General features: G+C 36.6%; 1 protein-coding gene across 1 annotated transcript in view; it reads left to right on the forward strand.

Moving 5' to 3' along the window:
- LOC142351580 (uncharacterized) overlaps positions 1-24,179 on the forward strand; it is a 462,469-nt gene extending 438,290 nt beyond the window's left edge. The window contains exons 12-15 of the mRNA XM_075403689.1: positions 9,743-9,941; positions 10,803-10,933; positions 12,759-13,129; positions 23,463-24,179. Of these exons, the coding sequence (XP_075259804.1) occupies positions 9,743-9,941; positions 10,803-10,933; positions 12,759-13,129; positions 23,463-23,845 (1,084 nt within the window). The 3' untranslated portion in view covers positions 23,846-24,179. The remainder of the gene's footprint in view (positions 1-9,742; positions 9,942-10,802; positions 10,934-12,758; positions 13,130-23,462) is intronic.
- Positions 24,180-25,721: the final 1,542 nt, after the last annotated feature.

A 25,721-nucleotide genomic window follows, 5' to 3' on the forward strand; every position in this document is an offset into this window, starting at 1 on the left:
GTGTAAGTTATTTTTCACTCCGAGATGAATCCGGAGGCTTCTGGCTCTTATTACTTCGTCAAACAAAATTGCTTTTGCGTTACCTCGATTTGCAGTCTTTTCGACATTGCTAGAATTTTTTATATCTCTAGGCTGGTTTCATGCTTCTCTCATTCTGCTCAAAGTTTTATATAGGCAGCAGTTGGTCAGTGAAGCAATCCAAAAAAGAAAGAATTTGTGTGGAAAAACGAAATCGGAAATAGAAATGTGATAGAACCATAAAGCCCAGTTATAAATGCACCGTGTATGAACTTTGTTCTAATTAGACTTAGTTACCAGGTCTAATGTCATTGGTATGGATACCAATCCCTGTATCGTCTCCTTAAAGAACTACAATATTCAATCAAAAGCTCTCACAAAAATTTTTTTGCAGAATACTTTTGTCAATTTTCTGTTATTTAAATCCTAACCTTGGTTATGGAAACCGATCATGGTTATTTTCCGGCAATCTGCCAAGTATTTTTTACCAAAAAGCTGGGGAATTTCTGGTTTTAAGTTGGTTAATGAAGTGGCAGTTAAATAGAAGACGTAAAATGCAAGGCCTCACATCAAGACGAGTTTAATTTATTGCTCTGATAGCGAGCAATTATTGGCCTTCTTTTGGTTTGGCCTTCTCTTACCTGTGAGGTTTTCGGAGGATGAGCTGACTTTCATATAATCACTACATGGTATTTTATTAACTCATGCGTTCCCTTGCTTTTTATTTTTTCAAAACTGGATATATTTACGCAATTGATTTTGGAGGTTGATTTATTTTGGATATTGATCTGTGTTTGCAATAAACATTTTTGTGCAACTTTAGTGCTTTTTGTTCGATTTTTTAATTTAATTTGTTTATAGCACAAGATTCTTGAACTAAATTCGTCAAAATTAATTGCTCTCACATGAATTCTGCAGCAATTATATGCTATTTTACGCAATTTTTTTCCAGAGCTTTTTTTCGTGTGACCCATTTGAATTTTCGTCCTCAAAAACAGAATAAACATGTAACTACCTGGATGGCGTTAACGGCTCTTAGAGCCCTTCGGGTTACTGTACTCAAAGTATGCATTTCACCAAAACTTTTGGAGACATATTTTCATTTTGTGAAGAGCGATTGTTGGATTTTTACTCCCTTCCACCCACTTCACGCCCCCTGTTAAGGTACTAATTAATTTCATTTTTTAAATGTTATTTTCTATTTGTCTGGTTGGGACAGAAAATTGCCCAAAACCTGCTGCCTGTTAGGGTTCTAATTCATATTGTCACAATGTAACTCCAGGAGGGGGCTGATGAACTAACTCAAATGCTCGGTGAGGGCTGAAGACAAAAAATTTTTTAAACTGTTTGTAGAAAGAATTCTTGAATTCTTAGTAAATTTCTTTATTAATGGCTGAAATATTTTGTTATATGCCCTCATCTCCTGGGCAGGCTCTTATTGCGCTCCTTTTTTACTTCGTCAGAACAAAAATATGTTTCGCTTTACCTCATTTTGCCGGGTTTTTGACATTTTGCACGAAATCTTTGACTTCTCCATGCTAGTTTCATTCGTCGCTTAATGTGCTCCAATTGTTTTTAAATAGCAGTTGATAATCAAAGCAAAACATAAATGAACAGAATCAGTATCAAAAAACAAAATGAAAATTAGAAACAGGATTAACCCTTAAAGCGCATTTTTAGATGCGCGCTGCTTGAACTTAGTTCTTTTAAGTCTTAGTTATCATCTCTATGCTTATTGGTTTTTGATAATAACCCTTGTAGTTTCTCAACAAGGAGGAGGATGTTAACAGCTGAATGAAATCAAAATAGTTTGATTTCGGCGGTTATTAAAATAGATTTTGGCGGTTATTTTCTGCTGGGTATGTATAAATTATTGCCGCTCTGTATAAATTATTGCCGATTCTTATAGCTGCTCCGAAATACCTTTCGATTAGAGGGTCACCTTCAGTTGACCTTATCGCATTGAATCAAAGTAAAGAAATTATTATTTTGAAACTAAGGAATTTTTTTTTGAGTGTGATGTAAGTCACGTCTGATCAGAAACTTAATCATGCAAAGTGTACAAAAATAACGATAGCATCTTTATTAGTTTAGAGTACACAGGAGAAAGAAAAGAATGAAAAGTAAAAATCTGATGACGTTGTTTTCAAATACTCCACACCAAGACATTCAATGTTAAAATGCCTTTTGGAGCATTTTTGCGGTGTCATGGATTGACACTATAATAAAGAATAGAGGAAACGCTAGACGCGATGTCACTACTTAAGAACTATTCAACACACTGAGGCTCTGCTGGTACTCAGTCAATGCGTATAACACCATAGAAAAAACTTATAACACAATGTAAAACTATAAGTCGACAAAAAGTTTTACAAGTTAAATAAATGCCTCAAAAAATAAAACAACTCACAAACGCTCAATTACTTGAAATTGGCTAGAAAGACTACGTTGGCCGGCAAGATATTCACCACTCGAAAACTGTTTTAAAATGGAGGCAAACAAAAATTTTCGCTTGAAGATTGAAGATTTTTACACCTACTTCTTTCGGTCTCTCAGAATAATGTATGAAAAAACTTTTAATCTGCTTTTTGACTTTTGTTCAGGCCGTATACAACATAGATTGTAGATTGACCGGAAATAGCTGCCATAAGTTCCAAGACCTGCAGTCTCAAAAGATTATGAATCAAATAAGACCGAAGAGAAATTTCAGTTTTTCCAAGCCTATTGCTGAGATTTCATTTTCATTTGAAGCAATAATATAAATTCTGTGTTTGTCTAGTGATATATCCTCAGTTGACCTTATTACCTTAAAGTAAGCAAGAAATTCAATTCGACATTACGGAAAGTCACGTGTGACCAAAATTTTAATCACCCAAATGACAAAAGCTCCGCTAAGAGTGAAAAATTGCTTGAAACAAAGCCGATTTGAACTGACCGTGACGTCATTTGGTCGCAATTAAAATTTTGAAATGAGGTAACGTAGCCGGAAGAATTCCAGAACCGACTCGAAACGTCGGACCATCACGAAAAATCTATCAAAATACCACAAATGCAAGATAAGGGCAAAATAAAATTGACTGAGCTCCAACTCGTCATAAAATATGCAATCCAATTGTTAATAAAATATTTGAACAATTAACCCATCGAGCAAAACGAGTTAACGAATGAAAAGAAAACGTTATTAATAGCCGCCCTCATCTTCTCAGCCGGCTATTATAGCGCTCCTATTTTTTTACAATTCAAAGAATTTGATTTGTATTGGAGAAGTCCTTTTTTTAATCAATTGGAGTGAATTTTGAAATGAAACACGTGAAAAAATTTGGAGTGATTTTGTTGCTGAACAAAATGAAGAGTGGAGCGAAAAGAGAGTGGTTTTTTTGTTCATATCGCTGTTTTCTACAGAACGAGAAATTGAGGTGTGAAAAAAAATTCTGTAAGCGAGCGGAATTGTTTGTTCACGTGCGGCATTTTAAGCAGTTTTTTTCTCAAGTTTTTTGGTTGAGAGGTTTGGTTATGATTTGCTTTTAATTTTAGATTGGGTTTGGTAGTGGTTTGAAGGTTTCTGAAAATTTATATAAATTTTATGCTAGTTCGGATGTTTTTCATGTATTTTGCTGATTTTTGGGCTCAATTTCACGATTTTTACTATTATTTTGTTTTTCTGCCTCAAATGGGTATTGAAGATACCCCTATTACTTGAGCAATTTTTAGTTTACACGTGGTTACCGCTTTGTGGATATGAAGCATTTTTTTGTTGAGAAATATGACGAAAAATGTCGAAAATTTCGAACTAATTTTCTTAATTTTTTGCAGTTTTTCGGTTTTTTTGTTCTTTAGACAAGTTTCTTAACCTTTTATGACTTGACTATTGTTTTGAGAGCATCTGGATACCTTATTGGCTGAAAACAACTTTTGTTTAGATTTGTGTACTCTTGTAATGTTAAAAAATATAACTTTTTCCAGTTTATTTAGTCCAACTTGTTCGGGTATCAATTTATGACAGAATTTGTTCAGATTTTTTATCATTTTTTAATAGATGTGATGTTTTTTTACTTTTTTGTTTTATGGTTTTATTTCAAGATAATCGTAGATTATTGGATGCACGTTTTGTCTAATGAGTAGTTGGATGGCATTTAAGTGGATTTCTACTTTAAGATCTGTTCACACATTTTCATGATTTTTAAAGTCAAATTGGAGTAGTGATTTTGGTCACGCCGAAACAGTAAATGGAGCGAAAAAGCGAGTAGTTTTGCGGCTTGAAATGGTTTCGCTCTAATTTTAAAGTAGAGTGAGAAAACGGTGTTTGAACAAAAATTCGCTTTCTCGCTGGTGTTTTTGTTGACATGCGGCAATTTCACTTTGATTTGTACTTTTTTTTTCAATTTTTTGGATTGGATTTTTTCTAAATGGTTCTCCCAATCCATTCATAGTCCTTTCTAGGTCTATTTTTTTGTTTAGTCAATGAAAATTCTTTGAATTGTACGTCAGGACTTGTCCTGCTATGTTTTTTTTTTAAAATTCAAAGAATTTGATTTGTATTGGGGCGCTGTCTTTTTTCTAAGATCTGTTCACACTTTTTCATGATTTTTGAAGTCAAATTGGAGTAGTGATTTTGGTCCCGCCGAAACAGGAAGTGGAGCAAAAAAGCGAGTGGTTTTGCGGCGTGAATTTTTTTTCGCTTTAAATTTAAAGTAGATTGAGAAAAACGGTGTTTGAACAAAAATTCGCTTGCTCGCTAGTGGTTTTTTGTTCACATGCGGCAATTTTACTTTGATTTTTTTCCGATTTTTTGGTTTAGATTTTTTTCTAAATGGTTTTCCCATTCCATTCATAGTCAGTTCAAGGTCTAGTTTTCTGTTTAGTCATTCTTCGACGAATTGTACGTCAGGATTTGTACTGCTATTAAATTGCCCATCCTATCGTACGAGAGTAATTCATCCGACGTTAGTCGGTTTATGTTTAATAGCCGCCCTCATCTCTCAGCCGGCTATGATAGCGCTCTTGTTTTTTTTACTTCGTGGAACTTTTTTTTGTTTCGCTTTACCTCATTTTGCCGCTTTTTCGACATTTTGCGTGAAATCTTTTTGACTTCTCTAGGCTAGTTTCACTCTTCTGTCATTCTGCTCAAAGTCCTTTTAAACAATAGCTGCTCAGCGAGGCAAGTCAAAATGAAGAGAGTCAGTATAAAAAAATCAAAGTCAGAAATAGAAACTGGATAAGCCCATTTTTAGATGCCCGTTTCTTGAACTTTGTTCTCATAAGTTTTAGTTACTATCTATAATGCTTATTTGTATTGCTACTAGACCCTGTAGCCTCTCACTGAGAGATAGGAGTAGGTTCAATTACGAAATGACATCAAAATAAATCGCACTTAAAAATGTTTTATACAAAAATCAATTTTTGTTGATATTTTCTTCTCTTTCAATCCCAATAGAGTTATGTGAATCAACGGCGGCTATTTTCTGGCAATCTGCCGGGTATGTTTGAAGACAAAGCCATAGTTTCTGTCACCAAGAAACGCCCCCTTCATCGAGATTTTTTTTGTTAACTGAGATAGTTGAAAACTCAAATCTGACACGTTGCAAGGAGAATAAATTGAGCATTGATATCATCAAAGCAAACGAAGTTCAAAATTAAAATCAGTTACATCGTCAGAAAATCTATAGAATTGAATAACAGAACTAAATGTTTACAAAAAACGTTTCCCAAGTTTTCATTGTGAAAACTTTTGAATCCTGAAATAAGTCTACTAGAATTATATTCTCTGCTTAATTTCAAAAAGTAGAGCAAAATTTTAAGAGGGACAAAAACTGACAAACTTGAAAAATTTTACCAGGCTAAAGGTGCTACAGATGGTCGTTCTTGAATCTCACATCATCCCCACCGAATGCAAGAATCGAAGCAATTATGGCAAAAAGAAGCAAGTTTATTTTCATTTAATAGCGATGTCGATTCATTAAAGCCATTGAAACAATCTTCCTGAATCTTTAGAAAATTGTCGAAAAATTGATCCAAAATTACAAGCAACCGATTAAAAGGGCGAGTTGCTCTGAAACTACTGGCGAGTCTGCGACTGGAACGGTATGCAAGGGTTTGGGACTTAGGGAGGGTCAGTCACACTCAAAGAACCGCCCTTCCCACCATGAATTTGTCTCCGAAACAGTTTTGGTCAATTGCTTACTTAGAGTAAAGTAAGCCGGAAGGCTTTAAGAAATTCTGTCCTAACCAGACATAACAAAAATCAAGGTGTAATCACTAACAACTGGTATTCAAAGAATAACTACATGTAACATTTATCTGTCGTCTACAGTAGTATAGGAACCTTTCAACTGTGAAAAAGGCGTCTAAAATAAATTGCTGTCGCTCGTATGTTAATGTGTTCTGGGTGAGGACCATCCCTGTATAGGTGTTTCTCAGAGAAATTTTTGAGGTGAAAGTAATGCGTAGCTTTCTGGCTACATATCTGTATCACGCTGATTTTGAAATCTGCGAAGCTGTAAGCTGAGCGGAGCTATATTGCGGTGTTCGTGGTTTTCACAATTCAAAGAATTCGAATTGTATTGGGCTCTGTCTTTAAGATCTGTTCACAAATTTTCATGGTTTTTGAAGTCAAATTGGAGAAGCAATTTTGTTCACGCCGAAACAGGAAGAGGAGCGAAAAAGCCAGTGGCATCAATTTTTTTTAGAAATTTTGAATGACTTAAACCTCTAAATGACTTCTTCCTCTCATGGCATTTGCGCGCGTGACGTCATTTCTCACTCATTCTAGCAAAAGTTTTTCTGTCGTTTAAGTGATTAGTTTTTGATCATAATTGACTTCACTCAATAAAATATCATTTACACTTTAAAACTTAAATTTAATATTTGAATTATTTTCAGGTCAAAGGAACTCATGTGTGAATAAGGGTGCCTAATAAAAAGGCTTCTGAGGAGTGAATATTAACAAGCCTGATTAAATTATTGCTGAGAATTTTAACAGTTTTTTGAGCAGCGTCGATAACTTTCAACTTATATCTGTATCTGTTTATTTCTATTTTATACGACACTCAAGTCTTTCTCGCAGCTGTTCCGGCAATCGGCTTTGTTGTAACAGATGACTTCAATTTTTGTTCACTGATTTCCATGAGACATACTCTAAATTTTTAATAAAATTTTGGAGTTGTATCGGGAATATATCATCGGCTTACACCACGCCTTTTAGGTTTTCTATTGTCTTAGGGAAAAAATTTCGGTGCCTTCTATGACGAAGAAAACTTACATCTTTCTCTTGACTCCTTTATAAGCAGATCAATAGAGATTTTCAGCCAACAGGATTCGGAATAGTCCTTAATAGCCGCCGTCAGCCTCTCAAAGGTGCTCTCCTTTTTTTACAATTCAAAGGATTTAAATTTCGTTGGGGCGCTGTTTTTTTACGAAGAGTATTGGTGGAGCTTTTTTTGACCGATAATGTTTTAAAAGTTAATCACGCACGTGAAAAATAAGTGTATAGGTCAACGTCTGAGCGAATTGAAGAGAGAGAGAGAGTGATTTTTGTTCATAAAGCGTTTTTGAGAGAACGATAAAAGGGAGAGAATTATTTTGATCACATGCGGCTTTTTTGAGGCGGTTTTTTAGTTTTAGCTTTTCTTTTTTTAGGTTAAATGGTTTTTCAAAATCAAAGTATCAACTAACTATACGTTTGGGGGCATTGTTAACCATTGCAATCATTTGAGCTAAATTGGGCTATTTTTGTGATTTCGTCGACGCTTTTCCGTGGTTTTTGTCCTTTTTCTTGTTTTCAGTTTCGGAAGGTTACGTTTTTGGTTGAAATTAGCTTCCACCTTGGTTTTTGTAGACTTTTGATTGCGGCAATATTAGTTTAAGTTTGTTTTAGAAACTTCAATAGTCTAATTATAAAGATTTTTGCTCTTAATTTTTCTGTTTTTTCTGCCTTATTCTTTCCTTCTTTCTGCCTTTCACAATAATGGTCTCATGTTTAACTGTATAGTCAGAGTTATTCACGGGGTTATGGTTACTAAGTGGAAATAATTAAAGGTTTGATAGCACATATTTTCATAAACTAAATTGATATTTTCTACAGGTAATTTAAATTTTTGTTCTTGTTCCCGTTTTATGTAATCTACAAAGTATTTTGGTGTTGCCTATGTGCTCAATAAATCATCAGAAACCGTATCTTAAGGTGTGATGAGAAATTCTATGTGATGAGAACAGTTATTAAGACTAAAATTTTTTAAAAAAATTTAAGATTTTTTGTTTTTCTAATTATTTCTTCTATTGTTCTCCTAATTATTGCTCTATTGTTCTATTTTTAGAGATGTATCTTTGGTTATATTGAACCCATCGATAGTCAATTTTTGTTCTAAATTTAAATATAGCAGACAGTTTATCATATACAATGCTCCTGGTGTCGCAACTTAGACAAAATGTTTTCAGAAATTGCTTTTTCCGTGATAATTTGTGTACCCCGGTTGTTATTTCAAACTGAAGAGTAATAATTTAGTAGTTTTGTCAGTTAATGGTTGATTGGCTGGTGTTAGTTGTTTTCTATATCGATTCGATTCCGGAGTCTTCCGGCTATGTTTTTTAAGATATGTTCACTCATTTTCATGATTTTTGAAGTCAAACTAGCGATGATTTTGGTCACGCCAAAACAGGAAAAGGGAGCGAAAAAGCGATTGGTTTTGCGGCGTGATTTTTTGCTCCAATTTTAAAGTAGAGTGAGAAATTGGTGTTTGAACAAAATTTTGATTTCTCGCCTGTGGTTTTTTTGTTCACATGCGGCATTTTGACATTGATATTTACTGTTTTTTCGATTTTTTGTCTGATTTTTTTTCTACATTGTTTCGCTAATCCAATCATTGACCATTCTAGGTCTATCTTTTTAGTCAATAAAAATTCTTGGAATTTTATATCAGGACTTGTCCTGCTATGTTTTTTAAATTCGCTTTACCTTTTGACCACGTTTTTCGTTTTATATAACTAATTTTCACGATTTTCACGCTTTACTTGTGACTTACCTCACTCGCTGTTTCTACTGAATGGGTTTTAAATTCTTCCACTCATTGAAATACGTAATGTATTGAATGCGGTCAGAGTCAAAAGAGCAAAATCAAAGGAAACGGGATAAACATAAAGCCCGGTAATTAAGTCATAGTGCATTGGATTATCAAAGTTCATTAGAGTCATTGCTAGCTGGAATTAGCATCATTTTTAGTAGCTTTCATTTTAGAAACTGAATTAAGTATAATTTTAGAATCTAACCAAATATGCAGAATTTGTACACCAAATAAGAACACTTTGACACTTAGAAAAATTCTGTCAATTTCTATATATCATTTTTTCTGTTTCAATCCCAATGTGCTTCAAGCGGGTCAATGGCGGCTATTTTCCTGCCATTTGCCGGCTATGTTTGTTTTTTTGCACCAACAAACCGTATATTTGTTGTATTTCCTCACTCCAGTTTAACATTTATTGAAGGAACTTTTGAAGCGCTGACCTCTATGTAACTGAATCAAATTTCGTTTGAACAAAATACCCTGTCATGTCGTATACATACAGAATCTCGTTCATAAAAATCAAAATTTTAAAATTAATGTGCATTATTGACTGGAATCACATGAAACGGAATCAACTAAGACGTAGGAATTGGAGGCAGTTTAATAAGTGAATGAAAAAGATTCCATACGGATTCTCAATAAATGCAAGCTGTGCAATTGTGATGCAGGTTCTACGGTGTAGCAGCAGACCAACTGCCGTGTCTGTTCATGCCATGTGAATCTCTAGAAGAGGAGGAACAAACTGCAACTTCTGCCCCTAATGGTGCTGATAGGGCAGATGGAAGTGGCTCCATGTCGTCTTCGTCTACACAGGTTGTCAATGGAAGTGATGGAGATGGAATGCTGACATTGGAACAGTGCATTGAGGTATGTTCGAAACAAAGAGAGCGATTTTGTTTTCATTAGCATGTGTGATCAAATAAAGAGTGCACATAACTTTACCTGTAGGGTTTACAACACATTACAAGTTAGGTGATCGATTGGTAGTATCAATTATCAACTAATGATCTAATGTTCTACTAGTAGAGAAGGAAAAGTTCTGCTATAAATTAGACAGGGGCTGCTTTTTTGGTTCAAACAATTAAGTAGCTGGATGAAAAACATTCCTTGCGAAAAAATTTCAGCTGATAAGAATTCCAGATGTAGCTCAATCTTGCGCATTTTGTGCAGCATGACGTTTTTTTTTAAATATGAGCTATATGAAAACACTCAAAGTATCTTTTCATTTTAGTAATTCTTCAACAAGTTTTTTTAATAATAAAATTTCCTCCTGTCACGCTTTTCTTGATTGCTCTAAGGCAATAATAGTTCGTTCGACGCTTTCCTCCTCAATTTTTCGCTCTATACATATAATAGAAGTCGAATTAACCAGGAATCTCGGTGCAGTAATGAGGAACAGTTGCACAATAGTTGGTTCATCTTTGTGATATCATATAGTGGGGAGCAATTACGGAAGAAAAAAAATTAGTCAAATTTAAATGTACATTATAGAAGCTCTGCCTGTACATTTTAAACAGAAGCTCTACTTGTTCAAAACACGCTTGGCTAGAGAGAAGAAACCATGAGGAACAAGAGAACATTTTTGGAAGTTCAATTATGCTGTTCACATCCGCTACTCTCAATTGCCATAGTAGTTGCAAGTTCTGTAGACCCTAACAATATATTTAAGAATATTGAGCTGTAAGGTAAGAAGTTAACCTGACAGCTGAAGTGTTTGGTTGTGTTCAGGCGTTCACGGGAGTGGAGCAATTGGAGGATGGGGAGGAGTGGTGGTGTGGGAGGTGTGAGGCCAGTCGGGCTGCCAGGAGACAAATGAGCCTGCTGGACATGCCAGAAACACTCGTCATATACCTCAAAAGGTCAGTGGATTAGCTTGACGTCATAACTAGTTTTCTTAAAATACGTCACAAGTTTGTTGGGAGACCTTCAGTAGTGTTATGAGTGTTTCTAAAACGGCCAATCTGTAGGCTGAGCGTAGCTATATTGCGGTGATATTGTGTTGTACCATACACAGAATTTGAAATGTATTGGGGCGCTGGCTTATGGTCTGCACGTATTTTGATGAGTTTGAAGTCAAATTGGGATGGGGATTTTGTTGCTTCGAAACAGGAAGATTAGCGAAAAAGTGAGCGATTTTGCGGTGTGGTTTTTTTTATTTCATTCATGATTTATTTCATATGTGAGAAAGCGATGTTTGAACCAAAATTCGCTTTTTCGGTGGTGATTTTTTGTTCACATGCGGCAATTTGTCTTCTGTTTTTAATTGCTCTCTTACCAATTTTGTTAGAATTAGTCCTTTTTAATAGCCGCCGTCAGCCTGTCAACGGCTATTATTTAGGCGCTCTCCTTTTTTTCAAATTTGCTTTACCTTTTGATCACGTTTTACATAAGTCACGATTTTCGCGCTTGACTTCTTACTTACCTCAATCACTATTTCAACTGAATTCTTTCATCTATTGAATTACGCAGTGTAATGAATACAGTCAAAGTCAAAAGAGCAAAATCAAAAGCAATGAGATAAACCCATAAAGCCCAGTCATTAAGTCATAGTGCATTAGGTTATCAAAGGTCATAAGAGCGATTGATAGATGACATTAAGCTTAATAGCTCTCATTTAGAAGCTGACTTAAGTATAGTTTTAAGAATCAAACTGAAATTGCACACCGTCTAAGAACAACTTTTGAAACTTCTGTTAATTAGAAGTTCCGTCAATTTCTATCTCTTCTTTTTTCGTTGTCTTTTTCGATGCGCTGTCTTTTTTTTATGATGTTCACACGTTTTCATGATTTTTGAAGTCAAATTGGAGTAGTGATTTTGTCACGCCGAAACAGGAAATGGAGCGAAAAAGCGAGTGGTTTTGCGGCGTGGAATTTTTTCGCTCTAATTTTAAAGTAGAGTGAGAAAGCGATGTTTGAACAAAAATTCGCTTTCTCGCTAGTGGTTTTTGCTCACATGCGGCAATTTCACTTTGATTTTTACTGTTTTTCGATTTTTCGGATTGGATTTTTTTCTAAATGGTTTTCCCAATCCATTCATAGTTCGTTCTAGGACTAATTTTCTGTTTAGTCAATTAAAATTGTTTGAATGGTACGTCAGGACTTGTCCTGCTGTTTTTTTGTTTTGTCGTCTGACGCTCTTTTTCGTTTTACATTTATTCACACATCAAAGCTGAATGACTTCAAGTCAAATTTTCTGAATGACTTCTTCCTCTCACTAACAGCGTTTGCGCGCGTGACGTCACTTCTCACTCTCTCTAGAAAAAGTATTTAAGGCATTTGCGTGGTTAGATTTTGATCACACGTGACTTACCTCACTCGATAAAAATGACTTCTGTACTTTAAAACTTAAGTTTAATTTGAACTAGTTTAAGCTCAAAGGAACTCTTATGTGCAGTGAAGGTCTCTAATAAAAGGCTTCTGCGGAATGAATTTTAACAAGCTTTATTAATTTATCGCTGAATGTTTTGTACCTAGCTTTTTGAGCGGCGTCAATTTTTTTTCCAATTTAGATCTGTATCTGTTTCATCTGAATGATACGGCACGCAAGTCTATTCTTTCGCAGCTATTCCGGCAATCTGCCGGCAATGTTTTATAGTCACCAGCATGTATTAATCACCGACTGGTTTTTAATTTCTGATTAATAAGCTGTAAGTTCATATAATTTAGTTGGTTGACACTTTTGTAGGTTCCACTTTCACAGTGGTACGATGCGCAGCTACAAACTGCACAACCCAGTCTCCTGCCCCACCCTGCTCCACATTCCACCCTCTGCCTGCACATCATCTCTTCTTCCTCCCAGCACCAACCCGTCCTCTTCCTCCTCTGCTGAAATCGAAGGAGATCTGAAGCGACGAGGTAGTAACAAAGAAAAGAGAGAAGGTTCTGGCTCGAGCTATGTTAGTGGAAGTAACCAGCAGGAACAAATGGAGAGGGAGGAAGAGTTTAGAGGTGCTGTTGGAGTCAATTCTCAACCTGATAGAGCAGAAGGCGGAGTAATGGGTGGTGGCGGTGGTGTGACCTATCAGCTGCAAAGCTATGTCTGTCATATTGGAGAAAGTGAGTCCAAAATTACCATCTATCTGAGTGTGATTGTGCTGTGATCTGTTAATTATTTTAAACGTGTAAATTAGTTTCGCTAATTTAATTAACGCCCAGTTACATACTGCCTAATTGATACCTGGCAAGATTGGTCGTTTAATTTTGATGGGTTTTGAGATCGGCGGCAATATGACGGCTATGTTAGACTGCTTTATTGTAAGTGACTTACTTCTCTCTAAATGACTTTGAAGCTTTCGCGTTTTACATGCGTGTTTAATAGCCGCCGTCAGCCTCTCAAACGGTTAATTCAAATAGTTTGTATTGTATTGGGGCGCTGTCTTTTTTTAAAGATCTATTCACACATTTTCCTGATTTTTGAAGTCAAATTGGAGTAGTGATTTCAGTCACGCCGAAACAGGAAATGGAGCGAAAAAGCGAGTGGGTTTGCGTCGTGAAATTTTTTCGCTCTAATTTTTAAGTGGAGTGAGAGAACGGTATTTGAACAAAAGTTCGCTTTCTCGCTAGTTGTTTTTTTGTTCTCAAGCGGCAATTTCACTTTGATTTTTACTGTTTTTTTTTCATTTTTTTGGATCGGATTTTTTTATAGCTGCGAAGCTGTAAGCTGAGCGTAGCTATATTGCGGTGCTCTTGGTTTTTTTACAATTCAAAGAATTTGAATTGTATTGGGGCGGTGTCTTTTTTTTTAAGATCTGTTCACACATTTTCCTGATTTTTGAAGTCAAATTGGAGTAGTGATTTTAGTCACGCCGGAACAGGAAATGGAGCGAAAAAGCGAGTGGTTTTGCGTCGTGAAATTTTTTCGCTCTAATTTTTAAGTGGAGTGAGAGAACTGTATTTGAACAAAAGTTCGCTTTCTCGCTAGTTGTTTTTTTGTTCTCAAGCGGCAATTTCACTTTGATTTTACTGTTTTTTTTTTCATTTTTTTGTATCGGATTTTTTTTATAGCTGCGAAGCTGTAAGCTGAGCGTAGCTATATTGCGGTGCTCTTGGTTTTTTTACAATTCAAAGAATTTGAATTGTATTGGGGCGGTGTCTTTTTTTTAAGATCTGTTCACACATTTTCATGATTTTTGAAGTCAAATTGGAGTAGTGATTTTGGTCACGCCGAAACAGGAAATGGAGCGAAAAAGTGAGTGGTTTTGCGACGTGAAATTTTTTCGCTCTAATTTTAAAGTAGAATGAGAAAATATGTTTGAACAAAAATTCGCTTTCTCGCTAGTGGTTTTTGCTCACATGCGGCAATTTCACTTTGATTTTTACTGTTTTTTCGATTTTTCGGATTGGATTTTTTTCTAAATGGTTTTCCCAATCCATTCATAGTCCTTTCTAGGTCTAGTTTTCTGTTTAGTCAATGAAAATTCTTTGAATTGTACGTCAGGACTTGTCCTGCTATGTTTTTTTTTACAATTCAAAGAATTTGATTTGTATTGGGGCGCTGTCTTTTTTCTAAGATCTATTCACACATTTTCATGATTTTTGAAGTGAAATTGGAGTAGTGATTTTGGTCCCGCCGAAACAGGAAATGGAGCGCAAAAGTGAGTGGTTTTGCGACGTGAAAATTTTTCGCTCTAATTTTAAAGTAGAGTGCGAAAACGGTGTTTGAACAAAAATTCGGTTTCTCGGTAATGGTTTTTTGTTCACATGCGGCAATTTGACAATGTTTTTTGTTTTTTTCTTATTTTTTGATCTGATTTTTTAAAAATTATTTTCTCAATTCACTCATAGTCCGTTCTGGGTCTAGTTTTTCTGTTTAGTCAATGAAAATTCTTTGAATTGTACTTGTCCTGTTATTTTTACAATCCAAAACGGTGTTTGAACAGAAAATTGCTTTCTCGCTAGTGTTTTTTTTTGTTCTCAAGCGGCAATTTCACTTTGATTTTGACTGTTTTTTCATTTTTTTGGATAGGATTTTTTAATGTTTTTGTCAGTTCATTCATAGTTTTTTTCTAGGTGTAGTTTTTTGTTTGAATCAAATTTTTATTTCTCTAGTGGTTTTTCGTTCTCTCTAGCAGCATTTTGACATTGATTTCCTGTTTTTTTAACTGATTTTTCTAGAAATGGTTTTCCCAATTCACTCATAGTCCGTTGTTGGTGTAGTTTTTTGTTTAGTCAATGAAAATTTTTTGAATTGTACGTCAGGACTTGTCCTGCTATGTTTTTTGTTTCGTCGTCTGACGCTCTTTTTTCGTTTTACATTTGTTCACGCAGCAAACCTGAAATAGTCAAATTTTCTAAATGACTTCTTCCTCTCACTAATGGCATTTGCGCGCGTGACGTCATTTCCCACTCGCTTTTGCAAACGTTTTTAGGTTATTTGCATGATTAGATTTTGATCATACGTGACTTACCTCACTCATCAAAATGACTTTTGCACTTTAAAACTTAGTTTAATTTGAATTTGTTTAAGGTCAAAGAAACTCATATGTGAAGTAAAGGCCCCTAATAAGAGGCTTCTGTGGAAGGATTTCAACAAGCTCTGTTAATTTATTGCTGAATGTTTTTTTACCTAGTTTTTTGAGCGGCGTCGATTTTTTTAAATTTAGATTTTTTTCAATTCTATCTCTCTTATATGACACGCAGGTCTATTTCGCAGCTATTCAGGCAATCTGCCGGCTATGTTCTAAATGTTTTGCCAGTCCATTCATAGTTTTTTCTAGGTGTAGTTTTTTGTTGGAATCAAATTTATATTTCTCGCTAGTGGTTTTTTGTTCTCGCTAGCAGCATTTTGACATTGATTTCCTTTTTTTATCTGATTGTTCTATAATTGGTTTTCCCCATTCACTCATAGACCGTTTTTGGTGTAGTTTTCTATTTAGGCAATGAAAATTCCTTGATTTGTACCTCAGGATTTGTCTTGTCCTGCTATGTTTTTTTACTTTGTCTGGTAAAATTTTCGCTTTACCTCAATCAGAATTAGAAACGGGATAATGCCAGATTTTAGATGCCCGTTACTCAAACTTTATTCTTCGTTACCATCTCTAATGCTTATTGGTATTGATACTAGCCACTGTGTGGACTCACTACGAAACAGGAGTATGTTCCGGTCCAAAATGACATTAAAATAGTTCGCACTTAAAAATTGTTTTTACAAAAATTATTTTTTTACTAGTTTTTTCTCTTCTTTCAATCCCGATCTTGGTTATGGGAATCAACGGCAGCTATTTTCCGGCAATCTGCCGGTTATGTTTTTAATAGCTCTCAAACAAAATTTGTACCAATTTTGCAGCAAATGAAATTTGTTTTTTGTTCACATAAGCATTTTATCATTATACTTCAGTTTTTTTTAAAAAAAAATTGATCAGATTTTGGAAATAGTCCGTTCTAGGTCTAGTTCTTGTTTAGTCAATTTAAAGTCTTTGAATTGTACAACAGCACGTGTCCTGCTACGTTTTTTTAAATTCGCTCTACCTTTTGATCACATTTAGTGACTCTCAAACTAAGTTTTAGCAATTATATTAGCTCTGTTGTTCTTTTTTAATGCGATTTTTTGCTTGACACATTTTCGTCTGACCCATTTGACTTTTGACCCATTTGACTTCTCGTCCTTTAAAGCGGGCTAATCGGCAGGGGTAGCTCCCAGTGGGCATTAAGTTTCGTTAGAGGCCCTAAGCAGCGTTTATTAGTCCTTCAATTGCTTAGTGTGGTAACACTACCAGAGGCCGTAGTTTAAGGTTAAAAGGTCGTTTTTAGGAGTTCTTTAGCCCAAAATGTTTCGTGTTTTTTCGTCCTTTCGCGATTTTTTTGTTGGACCAGTCGAAAGTTGAGGCTGTTTAAATTTGATGAAGGTCTTTAGTAAGACATAAGTTATTTTTTTGACCCTTTTGAGAGCTATATGTTTTGGTAGTCCAAACAAAAACACCCAAATTTTTACTAGTTTTCGTTTTTTTTCGAGCTTTTTGAAAAGTTTTTTCTTTTTTTGAGTTTTTCAGCCATTATTGTCAAGGAATCTCCACTCGGGTTTGATAATAGGTTAATGCATAAATTCTAGTGGTAATGGAATCGTTTTCAACATTTTAACGTCAGGGATTTTATCATTTTTTTAAAGAAAACTTTCAATTCAATTTTTTCAATGTTTTTGACAATTATTAATAGCGGCTATTATTGGGAACATCGTGTTTTTTTATTTCGCCCTCTCCGTTGATGCTTCTTACGACCTGACTACTTGGAATTGACTGTTTAAATAACTTCAGTGACTTCTGCTTTACGGTTAAATTTGGTGTGCGTGAAGTCATTTCTGATTTTAGGTCAATTGCGTGACCTACCTCACTCAAAAAAGACTTCTGAAATCACTTATGGAACTTTAAAACTTTTAAATGTTTTGAACATTTTCTAGTTAAAGATCAATAGTGTGCATCTAAGTGATTTTGGTCACGCCGAAACAGGAAATGGAGCAAAAAAGCGAGTGGTTTTGCGGCGTGAAATTTTTTGGCTCTAATTTTAAGAAGGAGTGAGACTACGGTGTTTGAACAAAAGTTCGCTTTATCGCTAGTGGTTTTTGTTCACACGCGACAATTTCCACTTTGGTTTTTACTGTTTTTTCAATTTTTTGGAATGGATTTTTTTCTAAATGGTTTTCCCAATCCATTCATTGTTCATTTTAGGCCTATTTTTGTTAGAATCAAATTTACATCTCTAGTTGGTGGTTTTTTGTTCTCGCTAGCGGCATTTTGACATTGATTTTCTGTTTTTTTGTTTTGGTTTTTCTGATTTTTTTAGAAATGGTTTTCCTAATTCACTCGTAGTCCGTTGTTGGTCTAGTTTTTTGTTTAGTCAATGAAAATTCTTTGAATTGTACGTCAGGACTTGTCCTGCTATGTTTTTTAATTCGTCTCCTTCGATTATTCTTACGACCTGACTTGGAATTGACTTTTTCAGTGACTTCTACTGCTTTGCAGTTAAATTTTGTGTACGTGACGTCATATCTGCTTTTAGGTCTCACTCAAGTAAATGGCTTCTGGACTCACTTGTGGAGCTTTAGATTTTATAAACATTTACTAGTTAAAGATCTACGAGCTACTTCTTCTCTTTTGAAGTTTGATTGGATTGGGTGCATCAAATTTTTAAAAGAATGAATTTTACATGTCACTTTTTAAATAGCCGCACAGCGATAGCTGGGGCTATTATTGGCCTTCTCTTGGTTTTTTTTTATTTCGTCGTCATGATTTTTGTTACGACCATATGACGTCACAGCCACTTTTTGTTCATTCGTTCATGCAATTTCAACTGAATTGCATGTGTGACGTCATTTTTCGCTCCTAGTGGAGCGAGTTTTTTTGTTCATGCGCGTGATTAAATTTTTGGTCACACTTGACTTACCTCACTCTCAAAAATGACTTCCTCAATTTGAAATTGACTTTTATTTACTTTAATTCAAAGAGATAAGGTCAAATGGGTGTGTGTCACTCTAAATGAAGGTTATTTGAGATCAGCTAATAGAGGCAGCAATAACTTATACAGATTTTTAATCAAAATATAACAGATCAGCCTTCAATGAAAAGACGAATTTTTTTGGTCTGTCTTTGTTACTGTTTTTTTAGACTGCCGATCTGCGAATCTATTGCGGCTATTTTTGGCAATCTGCCAGCTATGTATTTAGATTGGTCTCATCATTTTTAACTTTGACCCGTGTCTAGGGTCTTGTGGAGTGTTTTTCGACTTGTCTTCTTTTAAAAGTCAATCAAGCGAAAATTTAGTTTAGTTTCAATTGTGTTTATTTAATAGACTAGTATAATGCTGAAGTATAAGTTCTACGTTTGTTCAATCGGACGATGATTTTTGTTTCGTCGTCTCAAGGTAGCGCTTTTGACTTTTTGGGCGCAAAAAGTTAGAAAAGCAATTTCATCTTATGCATCCTGTCATCTGCCTTTGTGCGTGACAGCATTTGATGCCCTTATTATTAGTGATCTAAATTGTGATTAATTGCTCTTGAACGAAGTTCATAGCAATTATTGTAAACGTGTCTTTTTTATGCAAAATTTTTGCTTGACAAATTTTGACTTTTCAAGTGACTTTTACGCCCTTGACTTTTTGCGTTTCGCCTGATCTAAAATTCTCTTTCAATCACAATTTCAAGCAGCTGAACTCAATCGGCGGCAATTTAATACTAAAAGTCAAATGAAAAGTGCGCCGAAACTGGTGCCATTTTTTACTTTAAATCTTAATAGTGGTATATGTTGACCTCTAATGTGGTTATTTGAAGCCCACTATTGAACTTCTTGGTCCCATTTAGGCTCCCCCTCCCCCCGACTGAAGCAGGCTGCAATTGATTAGAGCTCTCACTAGTAGTTCGAGAGCAATTCTTCCGACGTTTAGTCGGTTATGTTTAGTATTTGGTTCTGACTTGCCCCACTCTATAAACGACTTATAAAGATATCTCTTGAGGTTATTCTAAACCCCTTTTGAGGTCAAAAATAACATCTGTATGATAGGCTTCGCGCGTTAAATTAAAAAAGTACAGATTGTAACTCCAACTTGGTTCTGTATCTGTTCCTATCTAATTGGAACAACCGGTGAGATTGTTCCGAATACCCCTCCAGCCCAGTCTGTCCCCCAAGTTTTCTGGGGCGGTTTGCCTGTGAAAACAATCGCCTTACAACATACAAGTCTTTGTTTGGTTGGGGTAGTTTTCGCGAATAAGTTCCCCCCAACCTGAGATTTTTTTTCAAAATGAAATACAACGAGAGTGGTGCAAAGCAATTAAAGAATGTAGGCACACAAAGCGAACCACAAAATCCTGAAACCAGCAAAGACATGCATACGGGTTTGACCCAGGAGTTACAAAATGTATGCGTTAAAGAGTTTTTTCACGTAGCTCCAGGCACAACTCTTTTTCTGCCAGATACCGCAGATAAACTCGAGTTCAAGTTCTTGAAAACTGCGATCAGTACACCAAAATAAGATGTTTTGGTTGGGGGTCAGAGCACGACGCTTGGTTCAATTCCAAATCAATTTGGGCCTATTCAAAATACAAAGAGCAGTTGTGCAGCCGTCGAAAAATTAACACAGACCTCTCAAATAAAATAGACAATCTATTGATAACTCATTTTTTGAACGTGTTGATCTCTCAATAAAGTCCGAGAGTAGCAAATTGCCAGAAGTGTTGACAATATTGAATTCGTACGTGCCAACCTGTCGCTTTGTTCCTATCAAATTCAGAGCAAAATGGTCTCCATTGATATCAGGTATTCTTCTTGAGTGTGTTGAGGCTCCAGACAACAAGACAAATTGGCAAAAACTTTTTGCTGTTTCAAAATGCGTTCTACGTGCTTGTAACCGCGGAGGCAGAAAGCAAAAGCGCAATCAAGACCAGCGTCTCGCAGAACGTTTTGATCGTTGGAACGCCGGTGAATATGGGGAGCTTTGGTCAGAAACTGTCTCCTTGAAACAGTCAAAAAGACAGAACTAACAGCATTGAAGAAATATCGGTCTGAGCGAAAACGTTGTGCATACAAGGCCAATTTGGCCGAGCTCTTAAAATTTTAGCTTCTGAAGGTCTTGCACCCGATAACAAAGCTACATTGAAAGCACTGGAAAAGTTACACCCGAAAGAACCGTTACCTCTTGTCAGTTTACCTGACAATACTGCATCCAATGCGTTCCAATTTAGTGAAAACGTAGTTTATGAACAACTGAAGACATTCAGTAAGCACACTGCAGCCGGTCCCTCTAAGATGTTTCCTGAACATCTTCAGCACGCAGTAGACTGCACTGCACTTGATCAGTCCGAGTTTGCCCTGAAAGCGATAACAAAGTTTGTAAACTTTGGTAGCAGGGGACTCTTTCCTGCTTTTATTTCCAAAGCACTCTGCTGCGCTTCACTCACGGCTTTATCCAAAAAGAAAGGTGGTGTGCGTCCGATAGCAGTTGGCGAAGTGTTGCGACGCCTCATAGCAAAATGCTTGGTAAGTGAAGCTAAATCAGGAGCAATTGAGCTATGTGATAGTTTGCAATTGGGAGTCGGCATTAGTGGAGGCGCCGAGGCAATCATTCATTCGTCAGAAATTACTTACGATAACATAGTTAGTGCTCAGACGGACGAAGGCGTGCGTCAAATTGATTTCCAAAACGCTTTTAACTCAGTCAAGCGTTCACTCTCATTAAAAGTAACTTATGAATTTATTCCTGGAGTTGCCGCCTTCACCAATTTTTGCTACTCCCAGCACACACCACTCTTTTACAACAATGCAATCATTCAAAGTGAATCGGGTGTTCAGCAGGGTGATCCCCTGGGACCGTTACTGTTCTCTTTGACGTCATGGCCAATCATACGGAAGATCAGGACTTCAGTTCCGGGTTTGTTACAGCACACTTGGTACTTAGATGAGGGGTTTATTGCTGGGTCTGAAGACCAGATCAAACAAACGCTTGGAATCCTAGCCAATGAAGGCCCTGGGAGAGGCCTAATCTTGAGAAAAGACAAATGTGAGCTGTGGTCAATTAAAGATTTACCCTCCGTTGATCAGGCAGTAAAAAGAAATTTGGGAAACGGTTTTGAAGTTCTGGGTGCTGCAGTTGGTTCAAAAGACTTTGTCGCTTCTTGTTTGAAGAGGAAAGTTCAAAAAATTTTATCTATGCTGGACAATTTACATCACCTCAACGATCCTCAATGTGCATTGGGTATCCTTCGTTACTGTTTGGGAACTCCGAAACTAGTATACTCTTTACGAACTAACACTCCATCAAACGAGATGCTCGAAGTATTGAAAAGTTTCTATGACGGCCAAAGAGCACCCAGGATCAAATTGTTGGCTCAATCATTGATGATGACGCATGGAAACAGTCTTCCTTACCTATCGGTTTGTCGGGACTAGGCATCCGACAGTCACAGGAGCAATATAAAAAGCGTTTGTGGGCTCAATTTTAGCCTCAGACGAGCTGGTCAACAAAATAACAAGTAGAAGTCCCTCAGAAAGTGACACTAAGAGTTACACCAGAGTTTGGAACCGTTCAATCTACTTTCGCACACACAAAAGAAGATCCAAGAAGCACTTGATAAAGAAAAACTTGCTGCCCTAATAAGAAATCAAACGTCAACCAGGGAAAGAGCAAGACTCCAATCACTATGCCTGCCTCAATCCGGCGCGTGGCTTGCCGCGCCTCCAATTCCCGCTATAGGTCTACACCTTTCGGCTAAGGAATTTCAAGTCAGTGTCAAGTACAGGCTCGCAATCGCGGTTTATGATCAAGAAAGAAAATGTCCTTATTGCAAGTCAGGTATATTGGACACATTTGGTGACCATGCAGTTGCCTGCCATGGAAGGGGAGATGCGATTGCAAGGCACGATAGAATTTGCGATCGTATAGCTTCAGCCTGTTCAGCAGCTAATTTGTCTCCAGTAATTGAAAAACTCAATCTCATTGCGGAAAACAACTCACCCCCAGGAGACGTCTATCTGCCTTCTTGGAAATCGGGCCAATCTGCTGCTCTAGACATAACCGTGACTTCCTCTCTGCAACCGAACATTATTTCTCATGCGGCAGAGAAGTCTGGCTATGCAATTGAAGCTGCTGAAGATCGAAAATATGCTCAGTATGAAAATAGCTGTGCTCAACAAGGAATTTTGTTCGTCCCTCTGGCAATCGATGTTTTGGGCGGTCTGTCGAGGACTCTGAAGAAGGCCTTACTGCGCATGTCGTTGTTAGCTGATAGCAGAAATTATCAGTCAGTGGGACAATCCATTGCCTTCGACAGAGCAGTTCAGTCACTTTCTGTTGTCATCATACGAGGATCAGCTAATATGCTGTTTTTGCGAGCCCCATAGTTGAACGCAGCAATTAGTTGAACTTGTCCGATTATCAGCGACCCGATTGTGTGGGACGCAATGTGAAGATAACTTTTCTTAGATGCTTCTGTTGAGCTGAATCAATCTGTTGATGAATTAGAAACAAGCCCGAATTTTTATTGAACTCACCCAATGAGAGGGGAGTCTTTTCGTAAGCAATGTCATCCAACAGTAGGGTACTTGAGCTGAGTTCATTAATGCGAGGAAATTAAAAAAGAGAGAGTTAAAAGGCTGAGGGAGAGAGGAGGAAACGTCAGAGATCGGAGAAAACATTAAGATTGGCAATAAGAAATAATCAGCAAACATTTAAATTTCAAATCAATATAAACCAAGATTATTTGATAATGGAGACCACGCAGATTGCAAGAATTCATACTTTACACTTGTGGAAAAAAATTGGAACAATAAAGCGGCTTCTATATTTGCTAATGCGTGATTACAGGGTGTTTTCTCGCTGGCTACAACCTTGGTTCAAAGTTTCTTGATCAATGCGTATAGAGGCATTTTTTGTATCATACTATCTTTATTGTCTCTGTTGTGTTGACTAGGTGTCAACTCAGGTCACTACACAGCCTTCGCGCGCAATGCTTTGAGTGGTCAGTGGTACTACTTCAACGACGAGACAGTCACTCTAGTCGAGGGAAGTCCAAACTGCCACAACAACAGAGATATCTACATCCTATTCTACCAGAGAATTGACTGCTCATATAACATCAGTATTCCCCCTCCCCCTTCCCCTAACACAGCACCCGCCCCTCCCCTCATCTCCAACCAACGTCCACACGGGAGGGTCCGAAGCGATAGCACGGGAGATAACAGTCATCAACAGAAAAACAACTCTTCGCTTGTTTCTCCTGTGACATCTACGAATTCAGGGGCCCTAATGCTGTACGACCCGGCATTGGCTCGATCCCGAACTTCAAGCGGGTAGAATGTACAGTACCTTAAGGCTGCTGTCTTTGATATTACGAGTGACTTAATTTAGAGTGAATATCCAAAAGCAGCTGTTAATGTTAGAGACTTTCGTTCGCAGGAGTAGTGAAAGTAATAAAGTGGACTGTATTTATAATCTAAATGTCGTTATCCAAACAATTCTTGCTAACAGTGACGCAATTTGCGTGTATTTAATCTGAGCTCAATTGGACTATCGCTTAATTTACTCCCCCTTTTCCTCGACAATAGTGCGCTATAAATTTTGTTTTAGTATGTTGATGTAATTCATTTATGGTCCTTTTCGACACCATGAATCCAAGTTTTACTAAAAATCTGCTTTTTTTAGACAGGTTCACCTCAGTGATTAGAAAAGTTTGAATGGTGTAGTTAAGGGCAACTTTTCTTGAAATTTTTTATCACGTCGTATTTAGCACGATTTCAGACAATCAAGAACTAACACACATTTCCTCGTATGGGTTAATTTTTCAATCAAAATGACATTTGAAGGGGCAAGAAAACACGAAGGAACTTGGACAGAAGCCGAAGAGCACTGCTTGTAAGTAAACGAGCATGCAATTTTGATGACCGCTGACGAAATATTGGAGAACTATAAATCAGGAAATAGTGACCAAGAACTAGATCACTGACAAAATGTTGCAAACATTTCAACAATAGAAAAGCGGCGACAGATAGCAAGAAAAGGTTCCGAAAGCGTCGTAAATATGGTAAATCGAAAATTAGTGCTAATTAATAGCCGTCATCAGCCTCTCAAACGGCTACTATTTAGGTGTTCTTTTTATAGCTGCGAAGCTGTAAGCTGAGCGAAGCTATATTGCGGTGCTCTTTGGTTTTTTTTTTGTTTCGTCGTCTGACGCTCTTTTTTCGTTTTACATTTGTTCACACAGCAAAGCTGAAAAAGTCAAATTTTCTGAATGACTTCTTCCTCTCACTAACGGCATTTGCGCGCGTGACGTAATTTCTCACTCGCTTAAGCAAAGGTTATTTGCGTGATTAGATTTTGATCATACGTGACTTACCTCACTCAATAAAATGACTTTTGCACTTTAAAACTTAAGTTTAGTTTGAATTTGTTTAAGGTCAAAGGAACTCATTTGTGCAGTAAAGGTCCCTAATAAGAGGCTTCTGCGGAATGAATTTTAACAAGTTGTATTAATGTATCGCTGAATGTTTTTTACCTAATTTTTTGTAGAGGCGTCGATTTTTTTTCAATTTAGATCTGTATCTGTTTCTATCTCTATTATATGGCACGTAGGTCTATTCTTCCGCAGCTTTTCCGGCAATCTGCCGGCTATGTTTTACAATTCGGAGAATTTGAATTGAATTGGGGCGCTGTCTTTTTTTTAATATCTTCACACATTTTCGTGATTTTTGAAATTAAATTGGAGTGGTGATTTTGGGCACGCCGAAACAGGAAATGGAGCGAAAAAGCGAGTGGTTTTGCGGCGTGATTTTTTTTCGCTCTAATTTTAAAGTAGAGTGAGAAAACGGTGTTGGAACAAAAAATTGTTTTTTCGCTAGTGCTTTTTTGTTCACATGCGTTAATTTAACTTTGATGTTTTCTGTTTTTTCGAGTTTTTGAATCCATTCATAGTTCATTTCAGACCTACCTAGTTTTTTTAATTGAACCAAATTTCCATTTCTTGCTAGTGGTTTTTTGTACACATGCGGCATTTTGACATTGATTTTTACAGTTTTTCAATTTTTTGGATCGGATTTTTTTCTAAATAGTTTTCCCATTCCATTCATAGTCCGTTCTTGGTCTAGTTTTCTGTTTAGTCAATGAAAATTCTTTGAATTGTACGTCAGGACTTGTCCTGCTATGTTTTTTAATTCTTACCTTTTGAGCACGTTAT

This window comes from Convolutriloba macropyga, chromosome 13, assembly GCF_964194025.1.
Source record: "Convolutriloba macropyga chromosome 13, txConMacr16.3, whole genome shotgun sequence".
Lineage (NCBI taxonomy): Eukaryota > Metazoa > Xenacoelomorpha > Acoela > Convolutidae > Convolutriloba > Convolutriloba macropyga.